The 24,287-nt window shown below is 41.8% G+C and overlaps 1 protein-coding gene across 2 annotated transcripts in view; it reads right to left on the bottom strand.

Moving 5' to 3' along the window:
- The window catches only part of RELN (reelin), a 370,687-nt gene extending 347,036 nt beyond the window's left edge, over window positions 1-23,651 (bottom strand). For both annotated transcript variants that reach the window (XM_048499920.1, XM_048499921.1), the window contains exon 1: window positions 22,944-23,651. In XM_048499920.1, the coding sequence (XP_048355877.1) occupies window positions 22,944-23,202 (259 nt within the window). In that variant the 5' untranslated portion in view covers window positions 23,203-23,651. The remainder of the gene's footprint in view (window positions 1-22,943) is intronic.
- Between the last annotated feature and the right edge of the window lie 636 nt (window positions 23,652-24,287).

The raw sequence follows: 24,287 nt of genomic DNA, 5'->3' as shown, positions 1-24,287 counted from the left end.
TCCTGCCAATTCTGGAATCATATGACCAACCTGTCTACTTTGGTTGGTGTGCCAGGTTATCCATGTTCATATCGAGGATTGATTACTGTAATGTTCTCTGCATGGTCTGCCTTTGGCAGTCTATTTCTGGACACTGTTCAATGAACTAGTATTGACCTTTAAATTTCTATACAATCTCTGAGTATCTAACATACTGTCTCCTTCATATTAACATCTATCCAGCAAGAACTTCTGAAGAAACCTTTGTCCAGGTGCCTCTATATTCAAAGGACAGGAATGCAGGAAGCAATGATGAAACATCACATCTGTGACATTACTTCAGCCTTGACATTTCAGTAGAGCCATATATGTGCCATTTTTCCCCCTTGAAATGTGTCTGGCACTTTATGTTTAATCAGGTGAACTTGCTTGTTTTGGAGCACCTTTGATTGAGTTGTTGTTTGCTAGTTTCTGATTCAGATTCTATTATCAGCTAGATAAGTTCTTATGGCAGAATTAAACTGTTCTGCTTTAAAATGCTCCTAAAAGTAGTGTTAAGATTGCTTGATCTGTCTTTTAAAGATTTTTATTACTGTTGATTTCTCTGGGTTTTCTGTATCCTCAGAGTATTTACTTCTAATGTTTTTGTCCTTGGGTAATATATTTAAAGTAGAAACATGAAGAAAATTTCCATAGAACTTTAAAAGGCTAACAGGTTGATTGTGACATGAACTTTTATGGGCCAGAGCCTATTTTATCAGTTTTGTCACATAAGCAAGGCAATCTTAAGACCACACAAAGTATTCTCCCTACTCAAGTGTCATTGGCTGTAAGTATGGCCTCCTATTTTCCACAGTTTTTTCAGTTTAAGAGACAAAAGCTATATTTAAATCCAGACCAGAGGAGAGCACCAAATGACTGGTCAAGTAATTGACCTTTTCCCACACCAAGAACAAAAGGGGATTGTTATAGCAGAAATAATAAGAAAAGGCATAAGCTAATAGCCAAGGAACAAGTGGAGAAAGGAATAAATAGTCAAATTTTAACATGTTTTGTATAAATTCAATAATAAAAAATTATAAGGGATATCATAAAGGAAAACAATTAACTATCCAAGATATTCTGCATTAGGAAGTACAGTTGAACTTACAAAAAGTTTTAATTTTACCTTTTACCCTCCATTTTTAAATACTCATTTCTGTCTTATTTAGATACCTTAAAATAAATGTCCTCATGCTTTGTTAAATATCTTTGATACATAAACTGCTGTGGCATGATACATGTTGTAGTCTACTGCTAATTTTTAATAAAAAATCTGTTTTCTCACCCTCTTTCAAGTTTTTTTTAGTAAAATGGAGGTTTGCTGACATATATTTAAAGAAGAAGAAGAAGAGTTTGGATTTATATCCCCCCTTTCTCTCCTGCAGGAGACTCAAAGGGGCTGACAATCTCCTTGCCCTTCCCCCCTCACAACAAACACCCTGTGAGATAGGTGGGGCTGAGAGAGCTCCAAGAAGCTGTGACTAGCCCAAGGTCACCCAGCTGGCGTGTGTGGGAGTGTACAGGCTAATCTGAATTCCCCAGATAAGCCTCCGCAGCTCAGGCAGCAGAGCGGGGAATCAAACCCGGTTCCTCCAGATTAGATACACGAGCTCTTAACCTCCTACGCCACTGCTGCTCCTTAACAATCTTAACAAAATCACAAAGTGCTTTGTGAGCTAATACTGAGCACTTCAAAATGTTATCTACTTTTCCAGAGTTTTCTCAAAGCTTTAACATACTAACTAGGCAGGTTAAGGGATGTTCTGCTCACTGGAGGACTTCACAGTAAACTGCACCATTGCATAGAGCTGACTATGATCATGTAAAAGAGCCCATTCACTTCTCCTATGGCCATGATGAGTGTAAAGTGGTGACCCTATACACTACAGTGGTTCTATACCTAATGCCTATTGGGGAAATAGTCTGACATGGGCAGACTGTTTTTAAGTAGTAGTCTCATAGCTAATGGTATGCTGGGTTTGTCCAGAAGTTCACCAGAAACTAGGGGTTCTGTGGACATAGATCCAGCATTAATCAGAGGAAGAGAGTCCATCAAGACAATTGTGTTTCATAATATGTCTATCAGTGAAAAGTGATATATAAATTATAGTGTGTCACTAGCTGCATAAGTAAGGTAAATTCTAGAAGGTGAATGCTCAGAAACCTGTAAAATGCCTATGGCAAGTGCCTGACCACAACTGATGAATATATCAATAGATTGCAAGAGACATATAGTTAGCACTGCACAAAAAATGTTTGTATGCTTATGTTCCAAGTTTGTGTCATATAAACAGATCATCAGCTAACACTGAGTAACTTTGGCAATTCCCTTGTGGCTGCTTGAACTGCACTCCTTTTGAAATCTTTCAGCTCATCTTGCCTTCATTATTCCAATTTCTTTCTTTACAGAATCATCAAGCCCTAGCACTCAATCCCATTGTTTGCGAAATGCTCAGCCTCCGAAGATGAATTGGAGGATGTTTCTTGAGAAATCATCAAATTCTTTGTTAAGAAGCACTAGACAGACCACCACCCACAAAGAACTTCTGCTTAAGAAAACACTTGGGGAAAAGGGGTTTTTAAAGATTTGTTTTTAAAAAACTCACATAAGTAGCTGAGTTCAACTGTGCAGATGTAACCTGGCATATGGGAACAAAATACCTCTTTTAATGATGCTGCAGAATAGCAAAGGGTCAGTAGAGTTATAATCCCATCCACTAATATATATAAGAGCAATCTGAGCTCTATAACCTTATTTCTCTAATCAATATTCCTTGAACAATTCACCAGTCTTAATTAACTTTTGCAAACGTTTGTAAACTACTCTAATCCTAGTAACACGATGGCTAGCTGGAAATCTTGTACACGCTTACAAACATCATCATATGTGTAAGATGGAACTCAGAACTTTGGGAATCCTTCCACTTTAAAAAACATTGACCCTCCTATCATGCATACATAATTTCTGCCTGATGACTGAAGAGTATACAGAAAGTGGTAATGTGGTCTCATCTTAGGTTTTCAAAGATCCATGGTTCAGGTTTATGGTTCTCAAAGGTGGATTCCACACAGACCAAATATAATGGGTGTAAGTGGTTATATAAACCATTTCGGGGAGACTTTGCACAGGTCCCATTCCCCAAAATAAATATGAGTCTGGCCCGTTTTATTCCCCTCAACCCAGGATTTTCAAAAATCGTTAAACGGCAATCCTTTTGCACAATACTGTCTGGGAATTAAAAAAAATGTGGTATGCATCTTGTGATCAGACAGATCAATGTGATCTAGGTGACAGCACTTGTCAGACAAAAACACCTGTCAAAACTTGATGTATCTGTACAGAACCAGTTTAAACCTGATCACTGACCTTTACTGTGATAGGCTAACAGAAGTATAAAGGTAGAGCATGTTCAACTGTACTGTGTCTAGGGATTTCTGAGTTGCTGCGGAGCATGCTGTCCAATTGTTTGCTGATACTGTAAATAACCTGCACCTAAAGATAAAGTCTTCTTTGGAAGTGAAACTACTTTATGGTGTTGTGTTGTTTCTTCTGCTGTGCCAAGCCTATTGCAGCCGCACTTATCCTGCCTCGGTAACGCAGTTTCCACAGAAAAAGGTCTACTCTGTCAAATACCGCATTGGAGGTGCTCCTGTGCAAAACACAACAGACAGGAGACACGTTATTCCCTTCCCTTTCACCTGTTCACTTTAAGTTCCGTGCAGTCTACTGTTAGTGAGAATCTTCCCACCTGCCATTCTATGCAGATTACCCAACAGGTTGGGGACAGATTCTTCGAGCGCCAACATACGAAGCACATTTTCTCCCTGTGCCTGCAATCCACAGCAACATGCTCATTATTGCCTGGCTGTTGCAGGGAGGCCCCTTTTTTCTTTTTTTTCTTTGTGTGTTACACATGCAGGCACATCTGATTGGATTGTGGGGCAATCAGCATGGTTACAAGGGTTCATTTCTTTATGCCTGTGCAGCTACTTATCTGTTACAGGAAAATTTAAAAAAAAGAGACATGTCTCTGTGCAAAGGCACAAAAGCCACCCAAATTGTTTTCATGAGTGACAATCACTGCCTGAATGAGTGAAGGGCACACATGTGAACAGGAGAAAGGAAAATGGGTTCCTTCATAATGACTGCTACATAAGCTGTGCAGAATCCACCAAAGTGTGATCTTAATGTTCCTTGGGAAGCATATGTAGAAGTAAATTCCGTCCCGGCTCACTACATCCTTGTTTTTGTGAACATTCTTGCTCTCTTCTCAATCAGTTTAACGAAGAGATTCAAAGGGTTTCTGATTTAAAGTGGATAGCTATAAGTAAGAAACCACTTAGTCTTGTATTATTCTTTCTTGAAATATGTCCTGGAACTATTATGGTGCGCGTACAAACCATCTAAGACACACTGAGGAACTATATATTTAAAACAACTATCTGGAAGACCCAGGGCAAATTACTGCAATCAAATAACAAAAAAATTATTCCTGTATGTCTTCTGAATTTAACTCCTCCCATGCTGTTGAGATTAGAAGTAGCAGCTGGCTATGAAAGCAGTGGATTGGATCCAGACTAAATTTTTCCATAGCAGAATGGAATCCTCCTGCTTTCCGCCCATGGAAACTAACTGATTTCCCCCGAAAGCTGCTCCTGGGGGGTAGTTAAGCTACTATTATCCCTCAAAGGCAGGCCTCCTGCCACAGATGGAAGTAAACGTGATTCTTTTAGTTCATAACAACTGCAAATGCAGCTTACTGTGATCCATGCAGTGAGTACCACTGTTAGGCTGGGAAATGGAAAATCATCCCCAGAAACCCTTGAAACGTCACAGGAGCCTCTGGGATCACCTCCCATTTCATGATGGCAGCAGCACTGGAAGAGCTACCCGAACAGGATTCTCTCATTTACAAGTTGTGCTTCACTCTCTCCAGACAGGAAAACAAAGGTGAACATACTGAAGATGTTTCTGGGATTTCCTGATCAAAGGACTGGGATTTCCAGATCCTATTTCCTGATCAAAGGACTGCAAAAGCTTACTAGAGAGCCAGCATAGTAGAATAGTTAACATGCGGGACTAGGATCTATGAAACCCAGGTACAAGTCCCCACTCTGCCATGGATATTTGCTGGGTGACCTTGGGCCAGTCTTGCTCATCCTAACCTACCTCACAAGGTTGTTGTGAATATAAAATGGAGATGAGAAGAATGATGTAAGGTGCTTTGGGTTCCATATTGGAGAGAAAGGCAGGATATAAATAAAGTACATGATTAGTAATAATAATACTGGATGATTTTGCGCCCTTCATATATTCTCAGCCTGACCTAACTCAAAGAGTTGTCATTTTAAGAAAATGGAGGAAGGAAGGAACTGGGGAGAAAAGTGAAATATAAATAAATAAATGCAAACACATGCATGCAAAAGAGCCATGGTTGAATGAAAGTTGCATTCCACTGTTGCCTTGAGCACCACATCTTCTTGGACATGGGAGACTGCTTCAGAGGCTCCCTGGGATGATTTTCAGATTTATGGCTGCAGAGAAGCTAGAGGAATTGAAGCAGTAACTCTCTATCTCTTTGGGTCCTGGAATCGGCCCTGCTAAACAGACAGGCAAACTTCTGTAAGCTGAGAGAGTTTGGTTATATTTTCTTTCAGGCCATTGTGTACCACTACTAGTGTAGGTCTGCACTTGTATGTATACAAAGCAAGTGACAATAGGTTAACAACTTCTTGAAAAATTAATGCAATATCAACTTAAAGAACTAAAGACAGTGAAAAGTAACCTACAATAACTGCTGAAAGGATTAGACTAGTAAAATGACCTTGCTAAGATAACTCATTTGAAAGAAGAGTAAAAAAGGATTTGTGACAACAAAAATACTCTGCAGTAAAGGAAATATTAGATAAACTGGTAAACCATGGCATATATGTGTAAAATGTTATTGTAAAAGTTATCAAAAGGAAAGAAAGTAACCACAATTGAGGAAAGTAGCAATATATTTTAAAAAGAAAGCTTGTTGGTATACCTTCTGTCAAGGCCAGTCAACGGCTTGGATCAAGTCATAATTTCTACTTATGGAAGGAATTTCCACCTGTGAATCAGGACCGCCTCAGGAACAGCATGAGGAGGAAGCTGAGGTCTGTAGCAGAGGAGGGGAACTGGCAAAAATAACACATTCACTTCCCTGCACAGAAATCCTCCTTGGATCAAAGCCAATGTATTCCCTTTATCTCTTGCTTCCTACTCTGATTATTCACTCTGCTTTCATCTTATCAGCCTGAATGAACTACACCACATATTGTGGTATGTGGTCTTCAGATCTCCCAAGTCTGCATGTACTTGGATAAGAAGTGGATGGAGGGAAGGTGTACCACCGGCAGCCTAGAGATAGAAGAAGCTTTGTGCTCTTGGCAAGAAGGCTGGGTTGGATGCCCAGTGACTGTCAGCAAGGAATGAGTGGGAAGGAAGTCTAGAGGCCGTGTGTCTTGCAGGGAAAACACAAAACAGGCTGCACAAGGGTATTTTAAAAATCAGTGCAAAGTACCACATGCTCAGCATTTTAAACAGGTTACCAGTTTTTGCACATGCCAAGTTGGCACATCAGGGATTTGTGGTTGAGGCAGACAGCCATATTGACATATTAACAGTAATCTGAGACCCCAGATACCCAGTTTCGATGTGACTGTGCTGAGTCACTCACTCCTCAAATTCTTACAAATGACAAGTATCAATCAGCAAACTTGAGCAAAGGAGAAAAAAGAGGGAAGAAAGGTCTGAGGGGAAAAGAGGCCAAGGCAGAATGTTCATAAAAGGAGGAACCATTGAAAAGAACAGCAAGAAATAAGCTTTGAAGCAGGCCTAGAAACAGGGTGTATGCTGTTGATAAGAAAATAACAAATAGTGTTGGAGCCAAAGGAACAGAGGATCTTAGGGTTGCCAGTTCCAGGTTGGGAAATACCTGGAGATTTCGAGGAGGGAAGGGTTTGGAAAGGTGAAAGACATTAGCGGGATATAATGCCATAGAATCTATCTTCCAAAGTGGCCATTTCTCCAGCTGAATTGATCTCTATCTCCTGGAGATCAGTTGTAATCCCAGCTACCTACTGGAGGTTAGCAACTCTAGTTCTGAATAAAGTAACTACCGTGTTTCCCCGAAAATAAGACAGGGTCTTATATTAATTTTTGCTCCAAAGCATGCGTTATGGCTTATTTTCAGGGGATGTCTTTTCCCCCCATGATTTTGCACCCCCCATGTGACCAGATCAGCTTCACCAGGTAATCTGCAACTAGGGCTTATTTTTGGAGTAAGGCTTATATTTCAAGCATCCTCCAAAAATCCCCCCCCCCCCAAATCATGCTAGGGCTTATTTTCGAGGTACCATAGGTCTGATTTTCAGGAAAACAGGGTACATAGTCTGTGCTGGTAGAGCACGGGTTAAAAGTGACAATGGCAATAACAAATTGATCATATGGAAGAAATTCTTCAGCAGTAGACTTACCATAGTGCTAAAATATGGATTGAATTCTAATCTGGAACAGTTTGGGGCTTTTTTCCCTGAACTCAAAATGATTAAATTTATTTTGTTTTTATAGACAACCAAGAAGTAAAGTTGAATTTGAATACTTTATTAGATCATACAAACCTTTCAGCTAAACATTAAGAGAATCAGGTCTTAATGAAATACTTTCTGATTCTACCATAAAATATAACTTCTGATTGTGTTGGAGAACACATACTTGTAGTGGTTAGGCAAAGTCAATGCAATATTGCTCAAATGGAAGTACGGTATTAAAATAATCATAATATAAAATCATCATTCACAGAGACTTTGAAGTCCAAGTCCATATGTTTATATTATTGAGAATAAAGGATGTGCTTTGGGCAGTGTTTTTAGTCTGGAAAGAAAGCCACAAGTAATAAACAACTTTTTATTTGAACAACCTGACATACTTAAGGAATTCTCAGGGCCAGGAAAGAGACACGTGAGACATCCAAGATTCACAAACCAGATATGTTGACAATAATGAGCTAGACAAGCCAGCGGTTTCATCTGAAGTATAACTGTCTATACCTAATTTGTGAAAGATTAAACCAACATGTGGTGTAGCTTTCATGTGTTGAACCCATTTTACGAATGTTGTGACAATGTGTCAAGATTGCAACTGGAAAATATTCAAAAAGTAAGTTCGTTTAACAGTATATTCCCCAAATCATTCCAACACACCAGCCTCCACTGAACTGTTCTTTGCTTTTAAATATCAATAAATACATATGCAAATTCCCCCTTCTCCATCCTCTGTACTCACTAATATTCTCCACCAGTCTCAACCTAGTCTAGTGAGGCAGTTAAGCTACCACCACTTTAGACTGCAGACGATGCTTTCGATTTGTGAATGCTTCCCTAGAATAATGCTTCCTTTAGATTTAAAAACCAGCATAGAATATTAAGGCCTGGCTGAAATCCCTTTTCCTGATGTGCAAGATTCCTTTTATTTTCAGTTTGTTTTCTTTAATGAGGAAGGGTATGCAAAACCTTCCTTTCTATCAGAAGCAGGGCTGTACCTTGCCCCTCATTCTTATGTGGTCTGTTCCTTGTCTCCTCTTGTCTTAGGAGGAGGGGTTGGAGACCTCACCATCCAAGCAATAAAGCTCGAAACACCTCTAATGAACTTTCCTAACAAATGCCCCCCGGAATCGGGGCTACCTCATGCTCTGCCAATGCCCTTTAGTTAGGGGTAGAGACTGGTTCATTTCCAGTTCTGAGACTGTGAGCCTCTCTCTGAATTTTGCTTCCTTATCAGCCCTGCCTGACTTAAGCCTTCAAAACCAAGCTCCTGCTGGCCAGTGCTTTTCTTAGGATATCACTATTCCCTAGCCTTTGCCTGTTTTTAGGTCCTTCCTGTGGCTTCTACTGCTAACCTTCTCTAGTCCCCTTGGTCTGCAATGGTTGTGTTACCCTGGCCAACTGTCCATGGATATACTTGTGAGACCTCCTCCCTGTTAACACCCACCCACCCACCCACACACCCACATGGCTGCCTCTGGCAAGTGAGTCTGCCTGGCTCACCCAACCTTTCTTCCTTGGCTGCTTCTATTGCTTCATGGCTGCCACAAGTCTGTAACACTGCTGAGCAAGAGAGTGTTGGGGTAGGGAAGGGTTTTTCAGCCTGGCCAATGTTACTGTGGCTGCTTGGCCTTGTTGTGGCATTAATGGTGGGCAAGGGGGTCTTTTCCAGTCCTGCTGTCACTGAGATCTCCCAGCTAGCCTCTAGAGTTGCAGATAAGTATGGGAAGGGCTTTGCCAGCCCCAGACAGTTCAAGACATGTCTAATGAACTTGTTCATCATCAGTTCCCCCCTTTTAAGAGGGAATATGCTTAGCAAAGGACCAAGGGGGCTTTTTAAGAGGAAATATGCTTAGCAAAGGACCAAAGAGCCCTTCGGGGATGGGGCGGTATAAAAGTCCAAACAATAAATAAATAAATAAATAAATAAATAAATAAATAAATAAATAAATAAATAAATAAATAAATAAATAAATAAATAAATAAATAAATAAATAAATAAATAAAGTTTGGTTTTTTCAAGATCTCCCACAAAAACTCACAAAGTCACACTTTCTCCCAAAATTGTCATAAGTTCAGTAAAATCAAATTCACAATGAAACACACTGAAGGAAGAATGCCCACACTGACCGTTGTAGCTTCCGTCTGACATCCCTGGGGCATACAGGGAAGAGTCCAGCATAGTCACTAACAATCAGGACCATGGACAGATCGCCATGGATCTGGATGTAAAACTAAATGGTAAGCAGATACATTGGAGTGTTACTTTAGCCCATGTCTGGATTCAAATATGAATCAGACAGGCGTGTGGTTAATGCCTCACTTTCCTAGGAAAGAGAACTTCTCAGAAATAGAGGGGATATGTTCTGTTCCAGAAAGAATACCCCAATGGGGTTGGAAAACTTCCTGTTGCATCATGGCTTGGCACTACAGTTGAGTACTAACCTGCACTATATACAGGTCTGAGGCACTATTAGCATAGTCTAAGGAAGAAAACAGGAGAGGCAATCTTGTGTCCTTGAATTCCTCATGCTCTCCTTGAGGGTCTCTTGTTGTCTACTTATATCTACTTATTGGACTGGTTCTGGAACCCAGTCCTCTTCATTCTCCAAGTCATAAAATCCTCCCCTGATCAAAGTCCTAGAGAGCATAACAGACAAATGCAGAGGTCAGGACTGTGATAGTAAATTTGCTGGATGTGGGTAAATGCAGAATTCTGGATCTTGACAATAGGAAAACATTTAAAAGACTTGTCTGGCTAAGTAAGCAGAATTGACCTTTTCCTACTGTAGCTTAGCAGAAGATCCTCTGCTTTGTACACAGAAGGTCCCAGGTTCAGTCCCTGGCATTTCCAGTTAAAAGGATCAGGCAGCAGGTGATGTGACCCTGGAAAGCAGCTGCCAATCTGAGTGGCCAATTCTGACCCTAATGGATCGAAGACCTAATTTAGCATAAGTATTTATTCATGAGCAGATGAGGATGATCTGTACTGGTGATGACATCACTTTGACCAAGACCAGCAGGTGATAAACACAAGTTGCAAAGTTGGTGGAAGCTATTACTGAGCTCAACTCCAGTTTAGCCTGAATATCCTCTAATCCTAGAACAACAACTTTTTTGCCAGGAAATTAACAAATTGGTCTTGTGAATCTTTAATAACAATTTACTGCTTACAGCCATTCTGTCTCTTGTTGTTGGGCAACACACTGTTTGATACATTCAAACCTTCTTTACTACTTTTCATGCTATTTTATTTTGTTATCATTGGTCTGGCTGCCCAAGTCAAAGTACTGAATCTGGGCAAGAGAAGCATTTGGGAGTTGAATGATACTAACCCAGTGCAGAAATTTAGTATTTCAGTTCTGCAACTATAAAATATGATTAACAAAGTGGCAGCAAACATAGCATACTTGGGCTTGAAATGTGAACACTCAATTTCTATTAGCTAAAGAAAAAACAAGGAAGAAGAGTGATTGCTGTAAAATGTCTGTGGTGCTCTAATTCTACATGGGCAGTCCAATCTGGGAGGGATCCCCTTAGGAGGCAGTGTGGGCTTCTGTCGGCACATGTGCCCTCCCTGGGGCACTTACTCAGGTGGAGGAGCAAATCTGCCAGTGCCCGGCTGCTGTGGTACCCCATGACAGCTAGTCACAGCACCAGGCCTCGTGTCAAAGCTCCAGGGCTGCCCCTAGCTCAGGGGTAGGGAACCTTTAACACTCAAAGAGCCATTTGGTCCCGTTTTCCACGGGAAAAGAAAACACTTGGAGCCGCAAATAATTTTTGACATTTAAAACAAAGATAACACTGTATATATTGGGTTTTTTAACCTTTTACTCCGCTCATTCTGAGAAGTGCATGGATGTGTCCGCCCTGCTGCCTGCAGGGCGGGCAAGGATGGGGCCAGTAGCTCGGCCTTGCCGCTCCAACGGCGCGAGCGAGAGGGGAAGCCGGGCAATTGGTGTGCCCGCCCTGCTGCCTGCTGGCGGCTCAGCTCGTGGAGCCACAGTGCAAGGGCAGAAGAGCCGCATGCGGCTCTCAAGCCTCAGGTTCCCTACCCCTGCCCTAGCTGCATCGGTGTGGTAGGAGTATTCACAGGGTGGAACCACCCTTAGTTGGCTTCCACTGCTGGTTTAGCTCCCTTGCGCTGGCAGGTCTAATCTTGAAGATACACCATGTTTATATCTGTTTTCCCCTACGGGGTGTTTTAAGGCCTGTGAGGGTTTTTAAAAAAAAACATTCTGGACTTGCCTGGAGCAGTGCTGTTCCACATGCCCAACAGCTTTGAACAAAAGTTTGCTTTATATTTTCCAAAGCTCAAAAGGCTTCTGCCAAAACTTGAGTTACCAAATAGTCTTACTCTGAGCTGATTTCTGAATCGTTCCCATCTTAAAGGTGTTAGGGTGAAAAATGTGACAGATTATTAGTTATGGTAATAGCAAAACACCATTAAACTGTTTTAATCTCTAATTTCAAATACATGCTTAGGAAGACTGTGCGATGATAACTAATTAATAAAGCAAGTTGTTACACTAGTGTTGTTGGCAATTATGCCAGCACAGACATCATGCTAATCCCCTTAAATTCAAATGTGCTGGATTAATAAATAAATCAATACATTCTCAAGTTAGGAACCAGATCTAAATATCAAGCAAAGGAAGTTTCCCACAAACAGTGTATTATTTTATATCCAGCACAATTTAAATATTTAATTGCACATCTGGTAAAGATGGAATATTATGGATCCACATGGAAGAAGCTATGTTGATTAGATGTTTTATGTTTCAGCAACAGTTAGGACGTACAATACCAAAAACTGTAGTTGTCCCTTTAAATTCTGACATAAGTGAGGAAGAGGTAGAATCAAGAACAGCAAAACACTGATTATTCTCTCTGAACAAGATGAGCAAGCAGGAAATGTTTACAGAAAGATAGGAAGCATGTCCAAAAATTTTTTTTTAAAGGACCACAGTGTTTATCGGGTGCTATTGAAATTCTCATAACAACTTTGAGATCACAAAGCAAAGTTGTACATGACACCAACAAAGGTGAGACATTGTTCTCTTTCCGGGTTGCATAACTGAGTGCAGTGACACATCTGTTTTGGCCCTAGAGCCAGGAATAAAAAATGATGGGAAAGCTAGGGAAATCATTCTTTTGGAATCCTTTTTTTTTTTGTAATAGTTTTAACCAACTATTGCCCTAAGCAAATGTGCAAATGCATTCCATCACAGTGGCTTTTAAAACTGACCATGAATGGAATATAAAGAAATAAAATGGAGCAAGGTTTACAGAAATCACTTAACTTGTTCTTCTATTTCAGCATGCAATGAAATTAAAGAGTAGAACTTGCTGAATTATATTAAAAATGTGAGCTCTGAAATATACACATGCTAGTTTTAACAGCATTTTGTCGTTCCCCAATAATCCAGTTTTGACTGTTACCATAATCGGTTTATTGATTGAGAGTTGTGAATAGTATAAGCACCTGGCATTGCCATATCTGAGATTTCCCAAGTAGACCAGCAGGTATAATCCTCTGCAAGTTTCATCCCCCGATCTGAAATCATTTTCTGGACTCAGAGCTCACCAAGGCCACTAAATGAGATAACCAGCACAAGCAGGTGCAGAAAGCAGCAACAAGCAGCCATTATAGTTTGCGTACCAAGCAAAAGAGTTTAAGGTAACATCATCTCCCAATCTCCCCTGGAGGCATGGCAAGACTGCATGGAAATGGCTCTTGTCATATTTTCAAAAGTGGTCTATATAAATAAATACACTTTCTTCTAAACTATTAGCTCCATATACAAAAATGTGTTTAAAGTAACATTCTCCAAAGGGCAAATTAAATGTGGTACTGGGACAACCACAAATGGATTTTGCCGGAGTTTTCACAAGGCAGGTGCATGTGGCCTTGGGTTTACACTGGAGCAATAATGGAGGTTGTGAGAGCATTTAGCCCTTGCTCTCTCAAGAGCTGTTTCACTTTCCCTGGGAGAAGATAACTGAATCAAGTCTGTACATGAACCCCCCAATCCCACTGCATCTTCGTCTCCAAGGCTATTAACAGCTCAGGGAAAGAGCCTTGTTTCAACTGGCAAAGCCATAGTACCAGTGGAGAGATTAAAATCTCTATCCCCCAAACCATGGTTTTGATATCAGGGTCTTGAATGGCTGCCATTTTCCTTTTAAAAAAATGAATATCCATTCCCCCATCTCTTAGAATCACATTGAGCATGGCCCCAAGTCAGAGAAATCAATAATATTGTCAGCTTTTGGCAGGTTAGCCTCATTCATGAAAAAAATAATTGGACGCTGAACCAGAAACATCGCTCTTAGTAAGAACAACTATTCTCAGGGTGGAAGCCCAGTCTCTATATATCAAATGGCTATAAATCAAAGAAAAATAGACGCTGCTTTAAATTCAGCCTTAGAGGACAAAAGGGCACAGCTTTGAATTAGCTGTTTCACATGAAATGAAGACCCATCCAAAACCAGATCTTCAAGACCATTTTCAAATAGAGTGAAAAGTGACTGGAGTTAACAAAGGCAAATAAACATATTGTTGAAGATAAATCAGTCACTCCTAATCTGGTAGCAATGGCTTCATTTCTGTCTTGGTGGCCCAGAATGCAAGCTACACACTGAAGAACAGTGGTTTTCAGCCTATAGGTTACGACCCTCAGGTGAGTTTTGACACAAACCCGTATGAAGCCAGCACTTTTGCTGTTTTTGAAGGACCTGCCCCTAGGACATACCTACAAAGAGCCTGTCTTTGTGCATATGCTGAGAAAAGTAGAAGGACAGTGAAATGAGGTAAAGCAGTGGAAAGGTGTTGGTATATGCAAGTGTCAGCTCTTCAGTCATGAAAGTGCTAATGATGCTGTTAGTAAATGTTAGCTAGATTGGCATAGCCAATGGGACATTGAGTAACTAGTTGCCTGCATTAATGAATTGATCCACTAATTGTTATTGGTTAATCAATATATTGCCACCATGTATTTCCAAACATGTATGGAAAAGTAGAAGGACAGTGAAATGAGGTAAAGCAGTGGAAAGGTGTTGTAAAATTGTAAAATTCTTTGTTCTCAGAGTCACACTTCCTCACCGTGTAGAAGCAGCATGTATTTCGGCTTGGAGAGGACTATTTTATTGTTTTCAATCATGTTATTCTTCCCTTCTATTTTCCTTAGAAAACATTATCTAAGCTAACCAGCAGCACTTCATGTTACACTAACATTACTCAGCTAACTATTTTTATATTTTTACACCAACTAAAGACTTCAACCAAGTACACAGCCTAGTGCTTAGTCTGCGTTTCTTATCCTTGCCAATCTTAGTGTGCTGACCACAGTCCTGGACTTCATATCAGTGACACTGTAATGCTGGACCCCCCTCTTCCTATTATGTGACTGTGGGGGTCACATGCTTGCACCTTGGTCGTTCTAGATCTGGAAAGGTTTAAACTCACTGTTCCAGAACATAAAGGTTTTCAGGAGACAGTGGACTGGATCCTATGAATGTGTTCTGCCAGAGGAACTTTGCACTGGCAAAACAAACTTCTTTGGACTAGCAGAACATGCCTCTGCAGCTAGAGTGAGCCTTTTCACCCCTATGGAGGGCTTTCAGGCAGCCGGGGAGTTTCTGGAGCTTGTTGTTTTCTCATGCTGCCTGGAAGCCCTTTGGAGGCAGCAGAGCAACTGCACCATCCCCAGTCACCAGAGCCCTCTGGATTGGGCTGTTAGTTAAAATCAAAGGCAAGAGAGAAAAAACCCTCACCAAAACACACACATTAAACGTGAGGGTCTTTCAAGACCTACATTTACTATGGCCGTTTCCGCACGGCGTTGTTGGGGGTTGGGTCGGCGCATCCCACGCTGACCCAACCCCCCTGGGACCATTCACATGAACGGTCCCAGAAACAGCCGGGACGACGGCGCCGCAGAGCGCCGTCGCCTGGCCGACCCGGCGTGTCTCTGGCCATCCGGCGCATCGCCGAGGCCTGGAGACACGCCCCCCTGCCCTGTGCGACCGCTCCAGGGTCACAGGGCAAAGGGGGCGTGTCCCCAGGCCTCGGCGATGCACCGGAGGGCCGCAGGACTGGTGAGTCGCCCAGTGGGGGGGGAAGGCGCCTGGAAGCCGCTGCCGTTCGCATGGCAGCGGCTCCAAGCCAGCGTTTCCAGTAAACCTCGCTTGCCGAGCGAGGTTTGGAAATGCCGGCTTCGCGGCGGTCAGGTGGCGCGAGGGCGGCACGGCTGCGCAGCAGCTGCCGCCCCCTGTGCGAATGGCTTCCTGGGGACGGCGTTTTTGCCGTCCCCAGGGCGCCATAAACCACCCGTGCGGAAAGGGCCTATGTTTTAAAACATACTGATGCTCCATAGCATAAGTAGCAGGGTTTCCATTGGGATTTTAGGTTAACCTACAAAATTATTCAAAACAAAACTCCATGAATGTAGCCAATTCCTTTATCAAAAGGGAAGTAGAATGGCATAGACATTTAAAAACAAAAACAAATGTAATCTCTACAAAGCACTGCTATATTACAGATATTGCCATTGTGCATATATACTTTCTCTGGGAAAAAATCAGTGAATCAAGTCTGTACATGAATGGGCCTACATGTAGAATTTCTGAGTCATGTGTTACTTTATACACAGGCAACTTTATACATACCTTATGTGCATGGCAGGTGGGGGGAAAAACCCCATGGTAAGAAGGTACTCCAGATACCCATGTTGGGGTAATAATGTTTACTTCCTTATTTAAAACCTTTACAAACCCATATTTCATCCACAAAATATTGACTCAAAGCAGGCTGCCCTGATACTTTGCCTTCCAGGTACACTGGTATTGTTTAACTGAAGGTAACAATATGGTGGAGAAGATTAACCACTTGGCTGATACAGCATACAGCATTTGTTTATTCATTTATTACATTTATATCCCGCCTATATATGGGATTTCTAAGTGGCTCATGTTCTCAGTGGATGAAAATGCATTCCTATCAAATTACACTTAAATTTAGCTACATGGTATATAGGGCAACATTTCATTCAAATGGTGATTCAAACAAAACAATGGTGGCTTGTTTAAGGGCCGATTCTTTTTCTGTCATAAAATTACATCAATAATTAAAGGAGAAAAAAGAATAACCAAGCCTTTTTGCCCCATTCTATACATACTTGCTCAGAATTAACTCTGTATTCAAGTGTATTTTCACTAAGCATGCTTAACCTTGAATGTATCTAATAGTCCAGTCCTAATTTTTAATCACTCAGAGGTTCCATTGCATTTACTTCCAGATAACAATCCATTGCACACTTAACTAGCAATAAGTCTGTTGAAATGAATGTTCCTGTTAGGCTTTACTTCCCAGTACATTGTTAGAATTGGATGCTGAACCTTTGAGAATTTCAAGTTAATATTACGTTTTCTGGCATATATGTCACTAATAAGCAAGAGCTTGACTAATCCCGGGTAGCAGGTTGCCACAATGCCTAGAAATTTCATTGCTGTGCCCAGCATTTCCAGCAGAGATTTTATTATAGTATCTCTCAATGATCTTCAAAAATGCACAGCTTATGTACGATTTCACATCAGAATGTTTTATTGTTCAGCATAAAATGCATGTGTGTCGTTGCTTGTTTATATAATAAGTCTACACAAATTCAGTGGTGGAAAATGAATCATTTCTTAACCAGTTGCTTTCTATATTCAGTTAATTTTTGCAAAAGTAATAAAACTATGAGGAACTAAGGAGAAATCAGAGGTTAGCTTTTATGTTATGGTAATGACAAGCAAAGTTACTCCAAATTTATTTATATATTATAATATTTTGTCACAGCCTTAATAAAATTACATGAGCAACTGAAGAATTTATTATTAGGTTTTGTAGTAGCCATAACTAGAAAATACATTAAAATACAAAATTAAAATTTTGTCATTAAAATACAAAATTCAGAACGCTGAAACATGAGCTCAGTTTCTGGACCAGTTCCCAGGACCAAAGAAAATTTGTAAAGGCAACATTTCTTGACTTATGTGTTTCAATCAATGGGAAAATTTTCAAACATTTTATTGATCTGGCACATCAAACCATGAAAACTGCTTTCTACTGGAGTAAGATCATTGGTCTGTCAAGGTCAATATTGTCTTCTCAGACTGTATATGGCTCTTCAGGGTTTCAGGTAGAATTATTTCACATCACCTACTACCTGATCTTTTCCTGTGCAATCCAAATTAAGGGGCGGGGTGAGGCTGAAGCTGCACTGGAAGCAGCAGAAGAATTGAGCAGATGTCTGTGCCACCAGCACTATGCAAAGTGGCATGGACACTGGTGAAGAGACTGACCATGGTGGCGGGGCCCTATAATGCAGCAATCCAGAAGTGGTCTTTCACGCCATCATACTTGCACTGCAGGAGACTTTGCCAGAATTCTGGGGGGCATTTCTGGGGGCTAAAGTCAGCTCCCAAAGGACTTCCAGCTGGGGTCACCTCTACGGCAGCAGTCAATTTACACCACCAATGGGATTTTTCAGCTGGCCAACGATTTTTCTGTTTTCGCTCCTTCTCATGCCACCTGCAACCCCACTGGAGATGGTGTGGGTACATTGCTGCACGTTGCCCCCAGCCATCATTCTATCACCACCACCCTTTAGACCGTGCTGCCCAACTGTGCTGCAAATCAGATGCTCTACCATTAAGCCATGACCCCTCCCTAATGCTACTCATACCCAAAAGTTTCAACTGGGAATTGAAGTATGGTGAATCCAGAGCTCTCAAAGTAAGATCAGTGATAAGTACCCAACTTTACATTAAAGGGTTATATCCCAGGTAATGACTTGTAACACTGCAACCCAAACTGAACCTGAATAGCTTTGCCAGTGCAGACTTATTTTCAGAACTAAGTAAAAGCAACACAAATTCCTTTATTCCTCATTGACTATGTACCTAAAATGGTGTTGTAAGAGAAAACTCAAATAATAAGTTATGGCTTTGAGTTTAGCTTGTGCTGTCCTGGTAGGCATGGAGAAGATTTTCATAAATGGAGCATACAATTCAATCGACTTTCACTTCCTTCCATAAGACACTTGAACTTTCGGTTTCCAATGCCTCTCCACTAAAAATAGAGGAATGTATTATATTCAGACTGGAACCCCAGGTAAAAACAAAGGAAATTTAATTATTATGTGTGAGAACTATCCTACTATTCTTCTTCATACTTTTTAGAAAGAAGCCCTACTGAGTCCAATAAGACTGATTACCAAATCAGGGTGAGGCAGAACAGTCCCACTGACTAGAAGGCACTGCCCCATGCAGTCCTCTGAGGCATCTAGACACCCAGCATCCCAAGAATCCACCTGGTGACTTGACCCTCTCCCAGAGGAGTTTCTTCTCTCATTTCTTCTTCAGTACACTGCCACTGCCTAGTTATTTAAAGAACTACCCATTGAAAGAGCACACTCTCAGAATTCCTTACAACATTGTTATTCTAAGACTCAGTACCCAATGGTTGTATCTCCCGCTACTCTAAGGCTGGTTACCACAGGAATGGATCACTGCACTTGTGAACTCCCAGGGAAATAACAGTTTAGCAACTGACACTCTCCCTCCTCCTGCAGCCTGAATCTAATAGGAGTCCAGGGACACCTTAAAAATAGCAAAATTTAATGCAGTATAAGCTTTTGGGAGTCAGAGCTCACTTCATCAGATGCATCAGGTGAACATTATTGATTTGTATAGTAAACAGAAATAGGATGTTTGCAAAGAGAAGTTTGTGTTCAAAGAGTATACACTCAGAGTTGTCAAGCAAAATGTAAAATCTGGAACAGGATAAAATGAGAGACAGAAATCATTAAGAAGTGGAATCATTAAGAAGTGGAATATTAGCACCTACAATTAGGAATCCCAAGTCTCTATTCAGCCCTGGATAAATGAGAGCAGCTAGAACTAGAGCAGCTAGAACCTATTAGAAACTTCACTGTATATGTCCTCCCAAATCTGTTACATGGATACAAACATTCACAATTAGCTGAAACTTTTTACCTTTTAATTGTTTTAGTTTGTTCACTAAAAATAATAAAAAAGATTTCTTTCCACTATTACAAACTGGGGAAAAAATCTACAGCTACATTTCTTTTAAAGAAAGGCTATAAGAGATAAATTATTCATTGCACCACTTGGGTAAAAATTAATTGATTCCATTGAAATCAGTTGAAATATACGTAGACATTTTTCAACAGAACTAACTACATTATTTCCAAAAATCTTGTAATTAAAAATAAAACTTGCATGCTTCAGTCTGTTATAAATGGTCTTCATATAAAGAAAATAACTCAGACAAAATAGTTACAAGTAACACAGTTCTTGCAAAAATGACTTGTGTTCTACTCACACTATATCAGTATATTTTGTTCTAGAGATGCTGAATACCACATAGGAATGTAAAGAGAAGCAACAGCCTTGTCTCTTACAGACTGCAATAGTAAATGACTAATGCCATCTTCACAAAATTGTTTGCATGGGAAAGTGCAAAGAGATAGCTAGTTAGTATCTTTGGTTGTTTTAACAGTCTTTTCTGAGCAATACTGACAAAAGGCAACATTTAAATTATCAGCAGCCTTGTGATCAAGTTAGTTGGCCAATAACTGCTCATAAAGTGATAAGAAGTCAGAACAACCAAAAAAACCTTATTTCACTGCCTTAGGGAAGAAAAAGCCAAATTACAGAGTTTAACAAGAAAAATGCACTTCAACCTATCATCCAGTTATTCTGCACTTTGACAATAAAGTTAAGAATAAAAATACTGTAGGATCTTCCAGTAAAACTTAATGAATTTACTAAACCTAGCTTTGAGTGGCTGACAACTTTCTCAGCTTCTGTAGGTGAAACAGACACCTCCCTACCCACCCCGAGGTCACACTGAGTGACAAAACTCAATCATTTGTAGGGTCAAGCCTGTGTCACAATCATATTGGCTGATCATTCTTATGGAAGTTAACAGATGACCTTCAAACACCACCACTCTACTCTTTCCGTGTGTATTTACCGAGCAATAAGGCTACTGTCTATTCAGGAGGGGCCCACATTTCAAAGGCCATTAAAGACAGTGAGAGATGTCTCTCTAAATCCTGAGAGCTTTGGGCTAGCTCTGGCATGATTCTCCAGAACCAGAACATCCTTTAATGAATAGCCATGCATCCTAAGAGCATGGTATCAACGAAGCCAGTAAGTTTTCTTACTCCAGTTCAGAACAGGTTTTAACCTACAGTTTGACACAAGAGAAGCTAACATTCACTTGAGGCAAGCAATATTCATACTACTGATGGAATGGGACCAAAATAGAAAACAGCCCCTAAAGATTCATTTGTCTTCATAATTTACATCACATAGAAACGCACAATTATGTTAGTAACCACATATTTTCCTTTTAGGTCATGGTTAATGCTAGAAAGCACCTACAGGCATTCCAGACAACAGCTTCTATCTATTTGAGCAGGTCCCCTACAATGAGATATTCTTGAAGTCCTAGTTAAATCAATAAAATAATTCTCTCTTAAATCATTGAGACAGAAAAGCAGCCAGAAGCACCAGTCTTTTCTTTTTTCATTAATTAGTGTTTATAAAAAATCTCATGATGTTTTGAAGACTCAGGGTTGGTAACCATACATAACTCCCAATCATCAAAAAACATACATACAAATGATAGATTAATGATGTTTAAAATTCTCCCAGTCTTAAAGCCTGAATTAAGATCAACACCCCAATTTAGGCATGTCTACACAGACATTAATCACACCAAGTTAACTGAGGCTCATTTCCAAGTGTGTGCAGGACTGGTAGGGAATTGCACTGAACTTAGAAGTAAATGTTGTTAGGGTGGCCTAGGCAGACCACAAACCAGCAACTTCTCACTTCTCAAATTCTCATTCATGCCAAACTAATCAACTCATATCACCTGCCTTTCAGAGATTCCCACCTAATCAAAAATACTAAGCCACACCCCTTTTATTTAAGTTAATAAGACACTTAACTAGTATTTGATCATGTTCTACCCAAGTTGTTCAGAGTGGCATATAAGAATTTTCCATTTTAATTTAATATCCTCCCACTGATGAGATAATGGGTGTCCAAAGATACCAGAGGCAACAAAAGGACTGAAACCAGCATCCTTCCATTCAAAATCATCAATCCAGCAAGCGACTATAACTACAAATGAAGACAATGACATTTAAATGAATATGAAGAAATTTAAATCAACCTTTTCTGAAAAGGTGGCAGTTGCATCAACAGAATGCAGCAGAATTAAGGCATCCTAAATATGAATATGTGCTGTTAAAACACTAGTGAATCATATTTCTGAGCATGCATGCTCAGATTCCACAATGTCAACTTTTCTCACCAATACTCGCATGGCTCTCAGCACTCCAAACTCAGCCACTCACCTCTGTGGGGCAAAATTATTATTATTTCACAAGGCATTGCATATAAAAAGAAGAGGGCAAGAGTGTCTCGATTGCAATCGGGGTGGTGCTAGAGGGACCATCCACAAAAGCTGAAATCAAAGTAGAACATTCAGCCCAAGCATGCAAATCATAAAAAAGAAAAGAAAGAGAAAGCTGGATAGGAAAAGGAATATTAGTGGAAAGGAGTTTACATCTAGGTAATGGATTTGCTGTCAAGAAAGACTGGAGGGGATCGCACTCTTCTACTTTCTGCATATCCACAAATTCTGCAAATTCCTCATTTCCGTCTATTTCCCCCTGTAATCATGTCAGCCGATTAGGCTGGTAAAGTAAGGTATAAATCTTTTTTAAATAAAAGGAGCCCAGTCATCGACAAAGACTTTCTCAACCCCCCTCCCCCGCCTCCCGCCCCCCCCCCCCAGGGATCAGACAAAAACCTGCCACCTTCCACAGACTTCAGGAGGCAGCCCCGAACTGTGCGCCCCATAGCAGCCCAAAGCGACGGGCTTGCCCATTGATGGGGGGCTTGGGGTCTTAGCAACCCAGCCTTTCCCTGCGCGTAAGTGCCGGATAGCTGCCTAAAGTGTCCCTTTGGCTTCTTTCTGTAAACACTGTTGTTGTCCTTTTCATCCAGCCTTTCCAAGAAGCGCGAGCCAGTTTGCAACTATCTCACTACGTAAAGGTCCAAAGCAAGACAACAAAAGGCTCTAGTATCAAAGTTTGGGGGCGGGCGAGGGATAGGTCAATTTCGCACAATGGCCCTAACCTCTTTACAAATTCGCTCCCCTCCAGCTTCCTTGACAGACGAGAGAATTAAATGGGCGCCTCTTCAATGGGCGATGAAAAGATGCCTTTTAAAAGAGAAAGAGAGAGAAACCTTCTTAGCCTTACCATGATATTCTTGTCCAGGTACATAGAAAGTTGGGTTGCCAGCAATGTGGAGGGAAATGAGGACCTCTCCCTGCTCCCCATCCCCTTCCAGTTCCCCGTGGTGGGTGCAGAGGAAAAAGAAGGGCGAGAAGCGGGGGTAATAACCCACAGCCCCCCGGGCCCCCGAGAGCATCTTCGCCGCCACCAGCAGCAGCAGCATCACCAACAAGGGGCGAGTCCGTCCGGGCGTGCAACTGCGGGCCGGCCGCTTTAGAGCCATGCTGGAGCTCTGCCTGCTCTCGCCGTCTCCACGCGCGCATTCAAGAGGACCACCGAAAAATAGGGGGACGGGGGAGGCGGTGAAGAAGCAGGCGGGCAGGAGGCGCGCGGGCGGGGTGGTGCAGGGGGTGGAGAGAGAAATTAAATTATAACGCTAAAGTCTAGACGGGAAAGTTTGGCGGCAACCGGAGAAGTTTGGCCACTGGCGGGCAGCCGGCAGCCCCTCACGACGCTTCGACGCTCGCCGGGCGAGTGAGACGAAGGAGAGGCTCCCCTGGGCCGCCTGCCCCCTTCTGCACACCTTCTGAAAGGCCCGCGCTTGCAATGGGAGCGGCGGCTCTTCTTCCCCGCACGCCCACCCCCCGCGCTCTGCCGCCTGGAGGGCGACTCGTGTCAGGCGAAGCCGCCAGTGGGCTGCTGCCCGCCTCGCCTCGCCTCGGCGCCCGTCCTTCTCGGGAGGGAGGGAGCCCAACTGAGGAACAGGCACCGAGAAGTGCTGGGGCGGGAAGAGGAAGAGGAAAATGAGGTAGAAGAAGGCGGCAGTGGCTGGAAATAATTTATTCCCCTCGGTGGCTGAGGCAGTAGGGATGAGGACGGGGGCAGGGAGGAGGGAACAACCTTCCCGGCTTTCCCCCCTCCTCCCACCTCTTGTTGTTGGAAATGAAGGGAAAGAGACCGGCAGGGAGCTGGGCAGGAGTCCGCAGCCCCTTTGTCTGGGTTGGTCGCCTTTCTCTTTTCCACCCTACCCTCGCTCGCTCTTCCTCTGATAAACTACATGAAGTAGTGAAGGGCGCGCTTTCGGCTGGCCGGGCTTCTCCTCTGAGGTCCCACAGCACCTCCAGCTGCACCTGTCTACTCCGTGATTTAAACACACACACACTCCTGATGGATTCTGTTCGTGCACACAAGCTGATGCATATCAAAGATAGCGGCTCCTTTATCTAGTACAGCTTTGTTGCAGGCTTCTTCCAAGGAGCTCAGAGGGGGTCACATAATCCTCCCTTCCTCCAATTTATCCTCCCCACAAAAGCCCTGAGAGGAAATTAAGTGAATGGGAGGGTGTGACTAGTTCAAGGTGGCCCAGCC

Source organism: Sphaerodactylus townsendi, linkage group LG06 (assembly GCF_021028975.2).
Source record: "Sphaerodactylus townsendi isolate TG3544 linkage group LG06, MPM_Stown_v2.3, whole genome shotgun sequence".
Lineage (NCBI taxonomy): Eukaryota > Metazoa > Chordata > Lepidosauria > Squamata > Sphaerodactylidae > Sphaerodactylus > Sphaerodactylus townsendi.
Note: the sequence above shows the minus strand (reverse complement) of the source record. Positions and strands in the feature narration are given on the sequence as shown.